Source organism: Mastigoproctus giganteus, chromosome 11 (assembly GCF_048544385.1).
Source record: "Mastigoproctus giganteus isolate SK-2022 chromosome 11, ASM4854438v1, whole genome shotgun sequence".
NCBI lineage: Eukaryota > Metazoa > Arthropoda > Arachnida > Uropygi > Thelyphonidae > Mastigoproctus > Mastigoproctus giganteus.
This window is the reverse complement of record NC_143585.1, coordinates 148,631,588-148,651,644: the sequence shown is the minus strand read 5'-3', so window position 1 is coordinate 148,651,644 and position 20,057 is coordinate 148,631,588. Positions and strand designations below refer to the sequence as shown.

The 20,057-nt window shown below is 36.8% G+C and overlaps 1 protein-coding gene across 2 annotated transcripts in view; it reads right to left on the bottom strand.

The window, feature by feature from the left end:
• LOC150078510 (uncharacterized) overlaps positions 1 to 16,041 on the bottom strand; it is a 110,212-nt gene extending 94,171 nt beyond the window's left edge. For both annotated transcript variants that reach the window (XM_090384850.1, XM_090384851.1), the window contains exons 1-2: positions 15,739 to 16,041; positions 5,956 to 6,198 (exon numbers count right to left, since the gene is read on the bottom strand). In XM_090384850.1, the coding sequence (XP_090240976.1) occupies positions 5,956 to 6,198; positions 15,739 to 15,933 (438 nt within the window). In that variant the 5' untranslated portion in view covers positions 15,934 to 16,041. The remainder of the gene's footprint in view (positions 1 to 5,955; positions 6,199 to 15,738) is intronic.
• Positions 16,042 to 20,057: the final 4,016 nt, after the last annotated feature.

Genomic DNA, 20,057 nt, shown 5'->3' with positions numbered 1-20,057 from the left:
AGCTGATTCAGTTGACATCAGAAGTTCTTAAACAGTAATCCGACCAAGGAAAAGAAGGAAGGAAATCTCGCAGGTCATCCCATTTTACATTATTGTAATGCCAAACAATACGAAGTTGCGAATAGACATGAGATAAAGGCTCCAATGGAGAAGAGACAATCACCAAGTTATGATCTCAGGTGCCTAAAGGACCATTCACTTCAACCATGTACTTAGAAGGATTGTTTGTGAGAAAAAGATCAAGCATGTTGGTAAAGATAATAGATCTCTTGTAGGAGAACTGGTGATAGCTATTATAATGTAGAAGCATGCCAGTGTTTGTAGATTTATGATAGATGTTAAATTGGATTTTATTCAAGTCCCAAGTAAGTGTGAAATTTAGAAAATGTAATGACTTTGTATCCCTTTTCAATGTAAATTTGAGTCTAGAGTGAATATTATTAAATGAATGTAAAATGTCTTGGATAGTACTACTATCAGTAATAGCTAGAACATCATCTAAATACTTCCCATAGTATGTGATACGGGGTAGAAAAGGCGTCAAATGTATAAGCTCAATCATTGAGAGATATACCTCCGATATTAAGCCACTTAAGCTCAATCGTATTGGCAAACCAAAAATTTGAAATTTGTTTGTATACTTTGTCTCGAAAGGTGATATAGTTCGCCTCAACTAAGAGTTTAATTAAGTGGAAAATTTTCTTTAATAGGAAGATTCGTATAATTAATCGGTATAGAATTATTATTTAACATATCTCAAATAATATCTAATGTGTATTCAACATTTACATTCGTATATAATGAGGTAACATCTGGTGAGAATAAATTACCATTATCGGCAACTCTATTTTTTACTTTTATGTAAGATTTTAAATTTTTTCATTTTAATTGCTGGAGAGTACCATATGGAAGTTTGTTTGTTATTTGGTTTTTAGAAGCATTAGCAACTAAGGCCATATTGCTCCGAGGATATGCGGTGGTCATTCCCTGACCTTTCCGCATCCTCCGTATTTGGTGATCACGGGCTCGAACCCCAGTCTAATCAAGAAGCGTGTGCAACGCACTACTGCTCCTGCCCACCTGGCTACGGAGGTGCCCATATGGAAGTGTTCTACGTATTATATTGAGGTAAACTTCTCTTATTATTTTACAAATATTGATATCAATGTAGAACGTATTGAGCATTACAGCTCTGGTTCATACTATCAAATATTTCCTTAGAAATACACTGAGTGATCACTGAATTATGACCACCTACCTAATACTTTGTAGGTCCTCCTTTTGCCCTCAGTATAACAGCTATCTGGTGTGGCATTTATTCAACAAGATGTGAGAAGCGTTCAGGAGGTATGGCCAATCAAGCTGTGTGTAATGCGGTCAGCAATGCAGGTATGGAGGTGATCGGTGTATCCAGCCACCTGATGTGCCTTTCCACAATGTCCCAAAAGTGCTCTGTGGGATTGATATCGGCGGAGTTCGAAGGCCAATCGATATGCTGGAAGTCAGAACTGTGTTCCTCGAACCATTCCTGCACAACAAGTGCCCGATGGCTCGGCGCATTGTCATCTTGGAAGACACCATCGGCATTTGGGAAAAAGTGTAACATAGCAGGATGTACACAGTCAGCAAGCAGTTGATGATAGCGGAGACCACTGATACGTTGTTCCACATGCACCAGGGCTCCAAGTTCCTACCAGTGAAACATGTCCCACACCATACAACCACCTCCATCGGCCTGCACTTTTGATACCATGCATGATGGATGAAGAGCCTCATGTTATTGATGCCAAATCCGTACATGACCATCCACGGTGTGGAGTAAATAACGTGACTCATCCAACCTTCTTCCAGTCTTCTAACGTCCAACTTGCATGCTCTTTGCACCAGAAGAGTCTTTTATGCCGATGAACCTTGGTTAGGAGAGGATGCCGTAGGGGTTGTCTGCTGGTATAGCCCATATGTGCAATTCATTGTCATGCCAGATATTGTTCCAGGTTGGCCCATATTGTATTGGGTAGTCAACTCTTCAACAGTGCTGCACCTGTTTGCCTGTTATAGTCATCGGACCCGGCACTATAACAGGCACCTGTTTGCCTGTTATAGTCATCGGACCCGGCACTCACCTCTAACATCAACCTTTCGCTGACCTTTGCATTTTGCCATCGGGTCGTTTTTCGACCATTTTGTTGCTAGTCCTCGTACACTTTAACTATAGCAGCTCTCAAACACCCCACCAGTTCAGCCGTTTGGGAAATTGAGGCACCAGCTCGTCGAACACCTACAATCTGTCCTTTATCAAAGTTCGATAAATTCTTTCTTTTACCCATCATGTTCAGAATTTTACTTGTTATTTGTTATTTTGTTTTTAGGAGCATTAGCAACTAAGGCCATATTGCTCCGGGATATGCGGTGGTCATTCCCTGACCTTTCCGCATCCTCCGTATTTGGTGGTGATGGGCTCGAACCCCGGTCTAATCAAGAAGCGTGTGCTATGCACTGCTGCTCCTTTCCACCTAGCTACAGAGGCGCCAGGAATTTTCCTACCTACTGAACCACTGACACCTTATCTATGCTACGTAGGGCAACTAACTCTGCACTCTTGTACCTCACATGGTCAACAGGTCACATTCAGTTTTCATAGGGGTTGTCATAATTCAGTGACCACTCAGTGTATATACAGATTTATTTGCTTTACATTTTTATATTGATTGTGTAATCCTAATTTTCCAAGGGCCCTATGCCCTACTTTTTTACTATTAAGAGCATTTCATAATAAACATTTTTACAGGGGCCCAAAAAAAACTTTTGCCCACATATACTCAAGTTAGGCCCTGATCCAGGGCAGTTCTTGTGAAACCCTCTTTAGAAACCCTCACAGAAAAAAGTCTGGCAGGGAAGTATCTGGAGAGCAGGGTAGCCAAGGAATGGGATCAAACCAAAAGACAAGTCTCTTCTAAATTGTGGAACAGAAACTGCATTACATTTCTTGCAATGTGGCAAGAGGCACGATTTTGCTGAAGCCACATTATGTTCCTCTTCCTTTGCAGTTCTGAAAGGAAAAATTGCTACGATATATGGCGGTAACTTTCAGTTGACATCACAGTTTGTCCTGCTCAAACAAATAGAGTCTAATGATGAATCCTACTTGACACTTCCACAGGGTAGAGTCCTGTTTTGTGCAGTTCAGTGGAATTTTCCTCCACTCTAAACCTACAGGTTTGCTTGTAAATGTCACAGGCCAGACTGAAATACACCTCGTCAGTTATGACAACTTTGTGGATGAAATCAATATTAGCATTAGTAGAGGCATTTGATGCAAAAAAGCAAGCTTATGCAGCATCAGCCAAAAAAAAAAAAAAAAAAAAAAAACCACTTCCACATCACCCCTCTGTTCGTTCGAAATACCTGTCCAGCTGAGCCTTAAACTAATTTAGGCTATCAACTTCCACGACAAGGGATGGAAGTCTGTTTCACCAACCAACCACCCGCTGGCTAAAGGCAAATTTCCGGACGTCTATCCTACATCTGTCTTTCCTCAATTTGAATTTATGCTCTCTCAGGTGATTATTCTGAGCAAGAGGAAAAATCCCATCAGCATTGAGCATGCTCAAACCATTCAAGGCTTTATACACCTCTATCAGATCACCTCGCTGGTGCCTAGTCTCCAGACAATGTAATTTGCAAAACTTAAGCCTTTCTTCGTAAGAGCACCCCTTTGTTCCATTCACTAATCTTGTTGCCCTTCTCTGCATACTCGTTCCAGCAGCTCTACATCCTTCTTGAAATGAGGCCTCCAGACCTGTATACAGTACTCTAGGTGTGGCCTGACCATTGCCTTATACAAGGGAATAATCACCTCCTTATCCCTGCTAGAAAAATTCCTATATATCATTGACAATACACCATGAGCTACTCTTGCAGCTCGTCTGCACTGCTCAGAGAACTTCATATCTGCCTGCACAATTACCCCCAGGTCCTTTTCATTCTCTACCACTGTCAGTGTAGTACCACAGAGTTGATACGTTGCTCTGGGGTTGCTGTTTCCCATATGTAGTACTTTACATTTGTCAATGTTAAACTTCATTTGCCACCTCTCAGCCCATCTACTCAACCTTTCCAGATCCTGTTGCAGCAGCATAGTGTCAGTAGTGATCCTCTTAACACTTGGAGAGTAACCACTGACAAGAAATCATGTCATTTCATGAAGTTGTGGCAAATTTAAATATATCCAGTAAATTTTGTTTTACGGTATTTACGTGCTGACTTGAGCAGTTGCACTGTCTGTATCTTGTAAGGCCATAAGTGCAGATATTGGTGGAGTATATATTGTAGACTGCTTGCACTAACATGGTTTGACTTTTAGTTACTGCAAAAACTGCACCAATTGTTTTGTGTTCTTACTGTTGGCTGTTATATGTGTTATATGTAAAGTGACCAGATTCTTAGTATTCCAATGCCAGACATCTACGGGGGGATTTTACAACCCCCTAGAAACAATATACACTTTTTTTTTAAATTTAATTTTTTATTTATAAAATAATATTCACATACAAAATATAAATTAAATACATATACTTCTTTGAACTAAATATATATAAAAAAATCACACTTCTGAAAAAAAAAAAAAAAAACTGCTTATATTTTATTTTATTTTATTTTTTTACAGAAAGGCTAAAATTCTGAAAAAGGCTGAATTGCAGAAGACTGAAATAGTGAAAAAAGGTTATGTTTTTTCTGTGAAATAATAAAAGCAAGAGAAATTAAATATATTTTTTCGCTGAGTGAATTTTTCTTAATAATTCTTCATTATTTGCTATTCCTTTGTAAATTTCTTAACAAGGATTAGCAAAATTGCACTTAACTTGTAGTATTGCTTTCAGCATTTCTACGGTCAGTTGTGTTTTTATTGATGCCACTTAATGGCAAACATAATGCAAATGATTAGCATTATATTTGCCATTAATATGACATGTCCAATCCGGAACATTTTCCCGGACAGTTTGTAATGGGGGGCAAACGACTGAAATCCGGGATGTCTGGTCACTTTAGTTATATGTAATGTTGGCTATTATATGTGCAGGGATGGCTGAACACTTCCCTTCTTCATGAAACTTCCTAACAAAGGAGACAAAAGTGTTCCTAAAATGGAGCTCTTCTACCTGAAAATATCCAATGAACTGACCCTTGAATTGCAATAATGGACCCTGTTTGAAGGGTCCATAATTGAATGAAAGGAGTAACCAGTTTAATACTTGTTAGTATGGCACGGCAATGCTCCATCCCTTACAACCAGCTTATGACCTTGTTTTCAAATTTTATGGCTTAATCTGCAAAAACAGAAACTACTGCATCCAATCACAACAATTTGAAATGGGTCAGATATAAATGCCCAACCCTGTATCATTAAACAGAAAGATGTTATAAGTTGTAAAATTACAACTTATCATAATGTAAATCTGTAGCTGCTATGCAATCCTCATGACTAGCACAGCAGATACACTTACCATCCACACCATAGGGAAAAAGGCTGGGTTAAAATGTCCCTTCTCAAAAGGAGAAAAATTTATTGGCTTTTTTTTTCTTTCAAAATAGTTGAGCTGGTTATTTGGTCTTTGATGAGGACTGCATAGTCACACCTCCTAGAAATTTTTGGAGGTATAACTATAAAACTAGGTTTTTTTTTAATAAAAAACAGACAATCTGACTGAAGAATACATGATATTATAGACACAATGTACTGATGCCTCGTGGTCTTAGTTGCCTTGTTACTTAAACAGCAATCTAATTGTATGTAGGGAAATGAATTCCCGTAGTGAGTGTTATGTACTGCCTACAAATATTTAAAACCACCCTAGCTTAAGATAAGCCCAAGTCACTTATATCCTACAATTAAAAGACCCAATGCAATTAAACATGCAATTAATTTATCATTACATGTTGCAAAAATGTGCTTACCTCTTCTTTTCTCCTTTGGACCACTTTCTGTGCTAGGATATAACGAATATAAACTCGATATTTATTGAACTCCTGAAGACTACATACAACTCTGTCATCATTAGTAATAAATTTATGTTTTAATAAATATTGATGCTGAGATGGGGAATGTAAATAGCTCTTCAGATCAGGATTATGCAAGCTGTTATATTCTATTGGATCTGGTTTAGTATCAAATTCTCGGCCACAAAACGTTCTGTAAAGCTGAAATTAAAGTAAATAAATGCTCAACAAGGGTAATCACAAAATCACTGTAAATATATTTCTCTCCAAGGAGTAATTGTTAATCTCCAATTTTCATATATGTTAGCTATTTTAATAACAGTACTGAACAAATCGTACATAGTAAATAAATCAAGATCAACGTTGTGGTTATTCTCAAAATATGCACTACATTATAAAGATTCTGCTGAACAAAGTGAGATATTTTTTATTTGATATAACCTTCAAAGTTATTGTTTTTTTTAATAATTTATGGGACATACCTACAAAACAAGTGGAATGAACTTTTCTATTCACATTGATTTCATTGTTGTTATGTTTCCTTAATTCAATATCAACAATATCATGCTTAACTTTTAATCAGATCCAAATACAATTTATTGCATTGTTATATTATTACTTACTAATTTAATTTGAGAGAGAGTTAAGTATAAAGCAAAAGCCTCAAGTTATGAAAACTATAAAAAACTTCTTTAGTGCTTCATTCTCCATTAGCGAACTTCTTTAGTGCTTCGATTCTCCATTAGCGAACTTCTTTAGTGCTTCAATTCTCCATTAGTGAACTTCTTTAGTGCATCATTCTCAACAGGAGATATGGTGCTTTTTATTTAAAGTGTATGCCACTACCCAGACCTGGTTTCAGTCATTTTTTGGGAACTCACTGGTGAGAAAGTAGGCATGAAGATCTGAGAAACCTAGTGACAAGGTATCCACACAATATCAACAATATGTGATACACAATAACTATGAGAAAACTGCATTTGCTACTTAGTCATTGATCTCACAATGTGAGATAAATGTACAATTGTATTGCACTACTCTAAATTAAAGGCACTGCTCCAATGCCATTACCCTGATCCAGGTTTTGATCCTTACAGGATCTCATCAGTAGGCATGTAAACAAGATATATCCACGAGATGCAAGATGGTGCAGTAAGTGAAGTAGACATGGTTAAGTACAGGGCAAAAGCCTCAAGCTATGAAAGCCATAAAAATTTTACTGCACATGTCAAGTATAGCCTCTTTCTGTACATAGCTATAAGCAAACCGGGTTTGCTACTTAATCTGTGTGAATTTTATCAGGAGTTGAATCCATGCTGATGCCATAATATGGCTTCTTTAATTTCAGATGTGATGTGTGCCAACACTTTTGACCCTAATAAATTGATAAATTCTTTGTATGTGGTTGAAGACAGGTAGAAACATTTCCACTGCCAGGATTTCCATATTTTCTTATATGCTCTTTTAGAAAAGGATCAAACTCAGATGGAAGATCAATACACCCGAGAAAGTTGCTATTGTTAAGATTATTGTATTGCTCATTATCACCACGAAAAGGTATACCTCTTTCTGCCAAAAATTTCACTACCGCACTACTCTTCTTAAAACTTCAGTCCAGTATTTAGTTGCTTTTTCCTTCTCAATTTTCAATTTTGTGTCAATCCGGGTAGACTTTCGGAACTGCAATATATTATATGTAGAAGTGAAATGCTGTTTTGATTTTTCATGCGTTGTGATTCTTGTATGTGCATTTTTCCAGTCATCAAATCCAGTTTGAAATTGATTACATATCTCATTAAGTCTGTCTTTAAATAACATACCCACATAACAATACACTTTTCCAAGATTCTGAGAATATTAGCCAGTCTCTTTTAACGACCTTGCCATTTCCCATTTTCCTATAAAATGATTCTTTTCTTACATATCTTACTTTTTCGCCAAATTTTTCAGAAGCTGATTTCAAATTGCACTCTAAATTCTGAGATGGCACATTTTTGAGCAACGAGATCAGCATTTAGCTGGATCAGTAGTGAAATCTGATGGTGAAACAGTAACAGATGTTTTTTGGGTACTTATGTCATTCACAGGTTCTGATTCATCCTTATTTGCAATTACATCAGTTGTTGATGTCAACACTACAGAATCCACCTGGTCTGATTCTAATTCTATATCAACTTGACCTTTATTTGTTCCTTCATTGGTCGGTAGGTCTAGAGGTAGGCCTATGAATGCCATCACTGAAATCTTCAGATTGAGAAAGAGTAGGCTTATTACAGAAGTGGTTTGGAACATTTATATATTTCAGCAATGAATTTTTAATTTTACCCAAAGCTGTTTCTTCTTTCATAACCAGATTCGTGTTTTCGCATATATCCTTCAGACATTTTAAATCACTTGAAACAGTTAATACAAATTATTCTAGGATCAGAATATGAAAAACTGAAAATACAGCTCACCACTCATATTTTACTCTTCTTTTCGCACTCTACAGAATAAAAGTGCCTAAGGCCTACAAACATTAAAATCTGGCCCCACGCCCACCCACACTTTCCGCTGTTTTAAAATCGGGAAGTTATTTTCCAATTTCAAAACAGCGGAGAGTGTGGAATAAACACCCTACCTAAGCTAAGTATCCCGGGGGCTCACATCTGGTGAGTATGGGCTTGGCACACCCACGGTCCTGAGCTGGATATCATCATTCTTCTCTTTCTTGGTGATTCCCTTCTACTTTTGACACTCACTCTCTCTCTCTCTCTCAGGGTAACTCGGGAACTTTTTTTTTTTCCTGGTGCAGTATAAGCCTCAGGCTTCCTTGCACCGTATGGCTATTAATAATAATAATAATAATCCCCCCCTCCCTCGACAACATTATACATTACAAAGTAGCTTAGTGCTACTTTGTAATGTATAATGTAATTTGTAATGTATTATCATATTCTGATAGTAGTGTTGTAGATAAAATGAATGCGTATAGGGTGGTGAGATAGCCACAACAGTAAAGCTTGTTTTGAAACAATTAACAGTTTTGTCTGTTCCCCCTCAGAGGTACTGCAGTAGCATCAACAAAATGGTGGATTTCACTGGAGCCAAAAAAGCAGTGTGTTTTTTGGGTTGAGGAAACAGAGTCAGCAATGTTCAGAGATGATTTCAGACTCATTTTAAGAAGAATCCTCGCAGCAGAAATTCTGTGTATCAATAGCACAAACAAGTGTGAGGTAATGAAACAGAGGAGGAAGTGAGATGTACATTCCTGAGAAAGCTTGAGAAAATCGCATGCGAAAGTCATGAACTGTGCTACCACAACCAACTGCTTTCAGCTGAAGCCTTACTGCTATCAAGTTGTGCAAGCAATCACAAATGAAAACATAAATGAAGCATGCCAATATCTGTCTGGAAATGCCGGCAAGGCATGATGATGAAAATGACATGCTTGAGCATATCGTGTTCAGTTGTTGTTGTTATTTTGGTTTTTAGGAGCATTAGCAACTAAGGCCACATTGCTCCGGGAATATGCGGCGGTTATTCCCTGACCTTTCCGCATCCTCCGTATTTGGTGGTGATGGGCTCGAACCCTGGTCTAATCAAGCAGCGTGTGCTACTTCTGCTGCTCCTTCCCACCTGGCTACGGAGGCGCCCTATCGTGTTCAGTGATGAATCCATATTTCATGTTAGTGACTATGTCAACACACCCAATGTTCATGTTTGGGGGCACAGTAAATGTGTGTTCTGTGCTTTGAGTTCAGGGAAAGTTTATGGGCCTTTCTTTTTAATGGAAAAATATCACTGAGTGTTTATCTCAATATGCTTAAAAATTTTCTGATACCACAAATCACCACTGATGATCCCAATGGGCAATTATTCTTTCAACAAGATGCTACTCTACTTCTCATTATTATTGAGAAGTAATAGCACTGCATGCCTGGATGAGCACTTCCAAAGAAGATTGATTAGTCATTTTAATGCTATTCATTGGCTTCCACGATCCCCAGACTCGACGCCAACAGATTTTTATCTTTAGGATTATATGAAACATGGTCTATTGCCCACCATTACAAAAGAATATGGTTGAACCGAAGGCCAGAATCGCTGCTGCTAAAGCAAAAGTAACCCCTGAAACAAAGTGTGGGAGGAACATGATTTTCAATGGGATGTTTGTTGAATAACTGCTGGTGCCCATATTGAAAATCTGTAGCTAGCCGTAGCTCATCAAAACTTTAGGTGTTCCTCTTTAATTTGATGTATTTTTCTTCCTCCAATTTTCAAAATTATGGTGCTTGTAGATGTTTAAAATTGTTAAGTTACTTTGTAATAACCCTGTAGAGGGAGCTGGGAGCTCGCAGGCATCGCCTTTTAAAGGGGGAATATCAGTGCCCATGGGCTTCAAAAAAGGATTGTATTTAGTCATTGACTGCTATCCAACAAAGAGCCAATGGATATCCCTAGGGCTTACAATACTGAGATTCCGGGATCCCAGTCATTTTTTTCCGGTATTGATACAAAAAATGCCAGCTTTTCAGTACTTATTTAAAAAATAATTATCCATGATTTATTCACATAAAAGTTATAAAATCGACAACAATAAATCATTAATACTGCTGAATTCGCAATGAGGGATTGTTATACACAGTACAAATGCAACGGAAACCTGAAAACATCATTAAACTGAAAGACATAAAATCTTACAAATATATTTCTCTTAGTAAGTACAGTGTGTGTGTGTGGAAGTAAAGCACTTAAGGAATAACAAAAACATTGTTAGGAAATATTTCCATTAGTGGAAGTAGGACTGGTTGTGCAATTAAGGAATATGGTGAACAATGGTATGGCAGGTGCGGAAATGTTAAAATTAAAAGCTTCTGAACAATAGTTTAATCCCTCTATTACACTGCTACTTGAGGATGAGATACTTAGTGCATTTTGGAAAAGGGTGTCCGTACAGAGCAGTTCAAAGGTATTGTGAACAGGTGATCTTGAGATAAAAGATGAAAGCATTTCGTTGTGTGGGAAAAATATTTTGTTTTTCACACCAAAGGAGGAAGAGCGAATTTAAAGACTAACACCGTGATTGGGTCAAGTTTAAATTAGATAGGGGGAGATATGTAAATATGTGCAAACCCCAGAGGGGTTTGCACATAAGCTTGCATATAAAAGAGTACAAGGGGCGATTCTAACTTGCAATCAATTCAATAAATAAATAAACGATAAGGAAATAAATAAGGTGCTCGCACCAACAGAGGGGTTTGTGGTTGTTCAGAGGGGTTGCAGACTTCCAGTGGTAGTTCTGGTTTCAGTTTGGGTCCGGTTCTGGGAGTGTCCAGCTATATAGTGAAGGGTTCCGCCGGGCATGTTCCTGTGCTAGAAGTTAATCTGAAAGTTGAATAACAAGTCAGTCAAATGGTGCCTTGGCTTCTAATACTGCTGTGATAATTTTCTTCAGTATTAACAGAGAACTGTTCTCAAAATCCTGAAATAATACAGTACTGGAAGAGCTATACAGCAGAGATGCAGAGTTCAACTAAGAAGAGAGAGAGATCACCGCACTCCGTGGAAGGAACCCGCACAAAGGAATCCCACTGTGAAAGAGAAGGAAGGTAAGTCTCCTGAACTGTGTTGTTTTGGAAATGATACTTAGATAAAGTGGGAGATTATTTTAGAGTAAGGTTGAAGTTGAAGAAACAACAGAAATAAGGAAATATTTAGTTTTGAGTTGATTTATTGTTAAAGTTGTAAAGAAAATTGATATTGCTAAATTAAGAGAGATTACATCGAATTGTTAGCATTCAGTTAGCAACTTATGGATTGCTGTTGTGAAGAGAATTGATATTGGTGATTAAGAGATATATGAGGAAGTGATTAAGATTGAATTAGTTTAGTATTTGAAGATGTAGAGAGAGTTGAGATTGTTAATTGAGAGAAATTTTATGGAAATGATAGCATGTATTAACAGATTAAATGAGAAAAATGAATAGATTAGATGTAAATGAACACCAGTTATGTATTGTAAGTATATTTGTATGATAAATGACTTGTTTTATATTTGTGTCATTGCTCTTGAGAAACTGACGGCTCACATATAATAATGCATACGATATATAATATATATACTCATGTGGGGGGGGGATATCCCTCAGTTCCTGAAAATTCTCATTTTTTAATGCAGTCAGGTAGCTTGTGGGGAGCTGCTGTACGAAAATCATAACAATGGTCAGTGACGGCAATACAAAGGTACAGGGAAATAAAAATTAATAAATAAATAAATAATCCCCCCTCCACAACTTAGATTTGATTTCCTCACGAAGCTTAACTGTCAGTCCCTTTCTTTTGTTAATACGGATAAAAAAAAAATATTTTTTATTTTTGATAAAAAGGAAACAAGATTTTTTGAAGATGGGGGAATAATGGGAGGGTAAACTGCTGCAACTCGTCTACGACTATCTCAGTACAAAGCACCAACCAGCACAGAATCCAAAAGGGCATTTTCTGCTGCTAATTAAATATATATTTTGATTATATATTTAATTATATATATATATAATTCTGATGGGATCCTTCCACTTGTTCAGATTACAAACCTAAGGGAGCATAAATTCAAATTAAGAAAAGACAGATGTAGAATAGATGTGTGGAAATTTGCCTTTAGCCAGCGGGTGGTTAATTGCTGGAACAAACTTCCATCTGTCTTCATGGAAGTTGATAGCTTAAATAAATTTAAGGAGGAACTGGATAGGCAATTTGGAAGGAATTGTGTGATTTTTTTTTTTTTTTTTTTTTTTCTTTTTGGCTGATGCTGGATAAGCTCATACACTTGCTTTCTTGCATCACATGCCTCTACTACTACTATACCAAAATTAGATCCAGTTTAAACGATAACACTCTTGAGTTTTTTAAGAACTCACTTTATTCGGACAGGTAGTGTGGATGCTTATTTATTTTTTTGTTTTTAGAATAACTGTGTGTTTGATAATTTTTTGATAATTTTTTTGTTTTTAGAATAACTGTGTGTTTGATAATTTTTTGCTATAATATTTATTATTGTAATAAAAGTTTGATTTAAAACATAAATTCAAGTAATTAGTTGTTTGTTCCTTATTTTATTGCACCTAATTGTCATCAAAATTTATTGCGAAAAATGTTTTGTTTTTAACCTGGATAAAAAAACGAAAAATGTTTTTAATCCCGGTTTCATAAATTAAAAATACCGAAATACCAGTATTAAGATTTTGACTGATATTGTGAGCCCTAGTTATCCCTATATGATCAGAACCAGATGTTAAATAATAAATAAGATTCGAACTTAAGTAAAAAGTAAGCCATGACCATCACCTTCTATACGTTAAATAAGAAAATATATAACAAACCAAACATTAATAATGATAAACATTAATGATGATAACATTAAATGACCAAAATATGATCCTTTTTGGAGTTCACAAACACTCAGTGCCCCCTTTAAGATGTGGTACTTGTGGGTTCCCATTTCTCTCTATTTGTTTCCATTTATAGGGGGTGGTGCTCATTTTTTGGTGGGAGATGTGCATTGATGCTGCCAGAGGTGGGTGTTGCTTTGTTTCATCTTCCTTATTTTATTTCAGTTTATTTCATTTTATTTTTGGATTGACTTGGTAACACAGGCAAAAGCTGCACCTTACTGAAGTGCAGTTTTGCCTTAGAGAGGAGCAGGAATTTGCACTTTTTTTAAGGTTAACTTTGATTTGTAATTTGGCTTGGTGTTTCTTTTTTTCATTAGTCATGGCATTCACCCCCAGGGGCTCACATCTGGTGAGTATGGGCTTAGCACACCCAGGGTCCTGAGCTGGATATCATCATTCTTCCCTTTCTTGGTGATTCCTCCCCCCCCCCCTCTCTAGGTAATAGGGAAAATTTTTTTTTTGGCCGGTTCAGCATAAGCCTCAGGCTTCCTTGTACCCTATGGCTAATAATAATAATTTGTACTTGCAACTTATCTCATAAATGACAAAAAACAATCAGAAACTAAACGCATTCACAATAATCACCCAATCACAGAACTCGACCGTACAATCACTCCGTTCTACGACCAGAGGCGGACTGGGTTAAAAATTCTTAAGGAAAAAACTTGTAGCACCTCATACTAGTGTTTATGACCAAAATCACAGCGGCCTCCATCTATCTCTGGCCTCCAGCCCACCGGGGTTTCCCCCGGAAAGTCCTATGGCCAGTCCACCCCTATCTATGACCCCACCCACTGCGCGGAAATAAGTGGTATCCAATAATTGATAGCCCTAAAGCGTTTAGGGCATAAGCCTCAAGCTATGGGAGAGTCTAGACTATGTATAAATACAGTATAGTGCAAGCGCATCAGAAATACATAGCTATATCTGAATAAATCAGAATATTAGTAAAACGGCATTGTTTTAAGTTATATCTCATATTGTGAATACCTTCACGAGTTGCCATGATATTGCACTACTTCGAATAACTAAATCTTCACCTAAGACTAAGGTTACTTATTCTCAGATGGATACCACCACCCAGACGGCACTGTTTCAGGGATCTATTTGTATATGTGTGGGATAAGATAACTGAAATGGCCAGTTTGATAAAAATTCACAAGCTTCCCACGCTGATTAGGGTGAAATGCCTTACCACAACTGTAAAAATGATCACTGGAAAGATCTCGGCACCATCATTCTGGGACCTGTGCTCTTGGAGAGTCCCTCAGCCTTCCCTCAGAGCGACTCAAACTCTATGCCCACATCTCAGCCATCTCCACCTATCCGATAGGTTTCTGTCATATCAGCTACTTCCATATGCCCAGTCTTTGGATGCTGACCTTAATAAGTTTTCTAGTGATAAGGAGTATAGACGCCGCATCCTTAATTGTACTTCCCCGTCCCTGATTCTGCTCCTTGAAGCTCACCTTAACGCCGCAATCCAGCAATGCGACATGAAGATGGCCTACCAACCAACGTAGTTTTCCACCTGTATATTCTTTGTACATTGTGATGTTTATAATTGTGTTATACTTTGAGTGTTGAGCTTTATTTACTTTTGATTCGTTCATATATGTATTTTATATTTAATTTATTAATTTCCTTTCTTACATATTGTAATATCACTGTTAACCCCTGGCCTTGTGGCCGTGAAGGGCTTATTGCAATGTATCCATTGTATTACTATTATTATTGCAATAAAGATTTCTATAATAACTCGACTATCCACTTGTCCCTATTAGACTTAGAAAAGAAAAAAGGTAGAGGGAAAGTAATAGTAGGAGTGGAATGATTTTAGTCCCTAATTATTCAGGAAGAGCTATTACTATTATTAGCCATATGGTGAAAGGAAGCTTGAGGCTTATGCTGCACCAGAGAAAAAAAATTCTGAATTATCCAGAGAGAGAAGGAATATAAACACTGTACTGTTAACAGCATCCTAAATATTACAACGAATTTCATTTACTGTATATGAAACGTATTATTCGATGAAACATTTGCTAATTTAAAACTTTTCAATTCCATGATATTAATCTTTAAATTTTCAATATTTTATTTGGAGCAACAGCAAAAACACATTTACCACGTAAAAAAAAAAAAATAATAAATAAATAAAAAGTATATTTTATACTAATTTTGTTTTTGTATTTAAAAAGCATAGTTATAAAAAATTGAAATCAAATGAAGAAAAATTAGGCGTGAATGCCAAATTACGAGTTAATTTTTAATAAATAATCATGTTTTCTAATTCAGATGAACCTGCACATACCGAATTTCCTAGTTTATTCCTCGTGAAAAATATTTGATTTTCTGTATTCCAAATAACAGGTATTTTCCCATCTAAGGGCAGACGATTCCATGCGGGCAGATACCTATTAGGGACAGTCTCGATGGGCCTTACAACTCCGCATTTATCTAAATATTCACCTTTTGGTACAGCTAACAACCTATCGACTCTTGCCATTATCACAATACTGTTTAAAAAAAATTGAAGTTTGGCAATGTTTACAAACAAAACTGCACATAGCAGCAACTAAGATCCATGTTAATTAACAACTCTCCTTCAATTTCAGGTTTTTTTTTTTTTTTTTTTTAGATTGTAGGATCTTATTGCTTAAATATATTTACCACTCTAGAACACATAGGACACAGAATTTAGCAACTGAATTTTACTCCAAAATAAAGTACCCTCACAAAACGAAATATAAAACGATACTGTTCTGCCGCCTGTGATATAAAAATATAACTAAATTTTTCTTAATTTCTTAAAAAGGCGACTTTTACTTCTCATTTTTTACCTTGATAAACAGGTAACTGTCTACACTACAAACTATAAAAAAAAGGATACTCAAGACCGAGGTTATAAACCCTAGATATGATGTCCATAAAATTTCCGTTTTCTCCGGTCGACTTGGCTCGGTTTTTCTAGACGAAAAACCGAAAAACCCAATTTCCGAAGGTACAGAGGAGACCTTGCTGTGCATGCCTGAAATCTACAAACTCGCCGCCGATTAAAAAAAAATTCCATTAAAGGTCCTAACTGTAATTACGGAATTTGAATCAGAGCCCTTTTCCACATGGTGTGTGGAGCACAGTGATTAAAACCATTGTGCGACCTGCCAAGATCACTGTGCAAGGAAGCTCGTCGGCTTCAGTAGGAATAATAAATACTCACCCCGAAACATAGGATTTTCATCGAGAAAAACAGAGGAAAATCTAGCGAACAACACACGCATTTATGGACATAAAAATCATTAGCTTATAAATTCAGTTAGGGCGGCCCTAATATAACAGGTGTTTTTTTTTTTTTTCTTTTTTGTAAAGACTGAATTACTTCCGCAGCAGGTGTATAATCGATAAATAAATTCCGTTTATTAGCTCTCGGTCACTCTTTCCTACAATGCATAGAGGCAATAGCTCCAGACAAGCCAGTGGTTGCAGGTTTGTCCAACAGGCATCCTGGACAAAGTGCCAGACCAATATGGTCATATGGAGATGCGCCATCAATACAGTATAATAAATTTGCTGACAATGCTGAGCTTGCCCCAGGACAACTAATGCAACAGCCATAGGAGCTTACAGTAAAGCATAAAGATATACAATTAGAATAGAATAGAATTAATAGGAAAGGCAAAATTATATTACACACGTAGTTGACATAAAGTGCACACAACTGCGGGACTTGGCTATCACTAAATTCTCGAGATCAGCTAATGCATGAGCACTGCAATTCAAGAAAAAATAAAATATCGGAATTATCTGATGAGTGCAAGGTGGGTGTTCCCCCTACATATCTAGACTATCAAGTCAGGATTGAAGGAAAGGAAGGATGTAACATTGTGGTTATATTTACTTTGGTGTAGATTCGTTAGTATGAGTTTAGCCACTTGTGACAGGAAAGCTCTGTTTTGGGCTATTCGGACCCGGTCTATATTCAAACGGTTGACAAAGAACAGAGTGTTGAATGGGAACACTCTGTTCTTTAAGCGGAGTCGGTTTACTAAAGGGACTAGTGTTGGTTTGAATCTTGCTGCTTTTCTGGGGATTCTCCAAGCTATAACTTCCCAAATTTCTGGACAATCAATGTCTGCACTGTAAAGTTTTATAAAGAAAGAAAGGTTGTTCTACCAGATCGAATGTGACAAGTCGGAGTAGTTTAGGCAGCCAACCATGAAAGTTCGGGAAGAGACAGATTCATAGCTGTACTTGAAGAAAGTCCATTTAAGAAACCAGTATTCAAAGGAAGAGATCTTTTTGAAATTTGCATTGGCCACGCTGTCCCAGACAGAAGAAGCAGAGAGAATTTTGGCTTGATTATTATTTTGAAAAAGAATTGTATTATGATATGGGCAGAGTGTATATGTTGAAGGTTTTGTTTTGCCAGCCAAATGGGTCTTGTGAGTTTTTTGGACATGTAGTTCAGATGAGTAGCAAAGTTGAATTTTGAGTCATAGAAAATTCTCAGATCCATATGGTCGGTTACGAAAACAATTGTTTGGGCATTCAGGGAGGCGATCAGAAAGATGCTGTTTTTAAACGAGATTAGGAGGTGGCTGGGTTTTGAGGGGTTTAGTGCGAGATTGAAAGATTTCAGGTATCAAGGGAACTCGCGCTAATATTTATTTTATTTTATTTTTTATTTATTTATTTTTATAGTATCTTCTGTACAGCGGCTCCAGGAACATAAGTTCATCTCCGCCATGTTACTTTTGATACAAAACTCTGTAGAGCGACCAGAAACGTGTAGTGTTAGGTTTGTGTATATTATGTGTTGTTGTGTTCTTTAGTTGTTTCTGGCCTCTTTGCCACCGCTCAGACAAGCACCTCGAAAGCGTGCCCAGTGCAAATCTATAGCACGAGGAGGCCGGCCATAACTAGATATGTCCTTAGCCCAGTGGAGATAGACCATTACAATCTTTGTCTGCCCTGAAGAGGGTGAAGTCCCACACCACCGACTGGTAGTGCTAACCAGTCGGTGCCAGCAAATCCCATATCCACAGCTACCAAAACTTATGGTACCAGCATAGAGAAAAATAAATAAATAATAATATACTAAAAAAAATTAATTTAATTTTAAAAAATAAAATAAATAAGTTAGTTAAAAATAGTAAGTAAAATAAGATAAACTAAGAGAAAATTTTATAGATAAGAGTAGAAAAAAATTAAAAAATAAATTTAAAAAACAATTAAATAAAAATAGATAGATATAAAGTAAAAACTAGATAGATATAAACTAAAAAATAGCAATAAAATAAATATATAAAATGAAGGTGAAGTAAAATTAAATAAAAATAAATAAATAAAATAATAAAAAAAATTATAAATAAAAGTAAGAAAAAAATAATAAATAATAAAGTAATGATTGTAAATAAACAATAAAATAAAATAAAATAACATAGATAAAAAAAACCACACTTGCCAAGACCACACTTCTATTTTCTTTAGCCATACAGCTAAAGGAAATAGAAGAAAAAAAATTTCAAAAAAAATTAATTAAATAAAATATATAACAAAAAATAAATTAATTAAAAATTTAAAAAATTGTAAAAAAATTGTAAAAAAATTATAAAAAAATATAAATATATAATTAATTTTTTTTTAAATAATTAGATAAAAAAAGTGAATTGTCTAAGATTGGACAAATCCTGCACTCACTGCAGACAGTGCAATACCAGTGGGTGCCAGCAATCCCTGGGTTGCCCAGGCCTGAGAGGATAAAAGTAAAGGGAAAAAAAACTGGATCAATGTGATCTTCTAAGAGATGATCTACGAGCTATTCAAGGTGACAATATTTTATCTTTGCAAGACACCACTCACAGTTGAGGCTGACGACATTATTGAAGGTGTTGGAGGCACCATAGGAGGTGAAGCTGAAGTGGGATTGGCCAACAGAAGTTTTCTTCTAGGTAAGAAATCAGAAGCAAATTGTTGTAGAATTCCAAGGTGTGAAGCAGATTCTACTAGATGTTTTCCGTTGCCAGGTGAGAAGGTGTTTATACAGTCTTGTGGGGATTTCCGAAGGTCAGCATAAATGCACTGTTTGCTTGATGTACTGATATAAAATGCACTGTTTGCTTGATGTTTGCAGAGCAATCGGGTACGGGACATGATACTGCCAAGGGGGATGTCTTTGTGTGTGCGCGATGCAAGGAGTGTATCGATATCAGGCAACAACTCGGCGTTCTTGTGGGCCTATATGAGAGCTTGAAGGACAGGGTGGATGCCCTCGAAGAAACTAAATTGAGGGGACCATCAAGCTCTCAGCTGCCCACATCAACGCCAGAGCTTGCCCTTGGGCATCGCGTGACACAGAGACAACCCCCAAGGCAGAATGCGCTGGTCCCGAAGGAACTAGTAGTTGTAGGTGACTCTATTGTCAGGGAAACGGGGAACATGCTTTGTAAAAAAGATAGGTGGAACAGGACCAGGGTATGTCTGCCAGGGGCAAAGGTTGATGACGTTGTAGAGCGAATATCATCTTTTAAGGGCACAAAAGGTGATATAGTTGTACACGTTGGCACTAATAATATTAAGAGTGGGAGACCGGCAGAATTACTTAACAAGTACAGGTCACTGTTGAACAAAAGC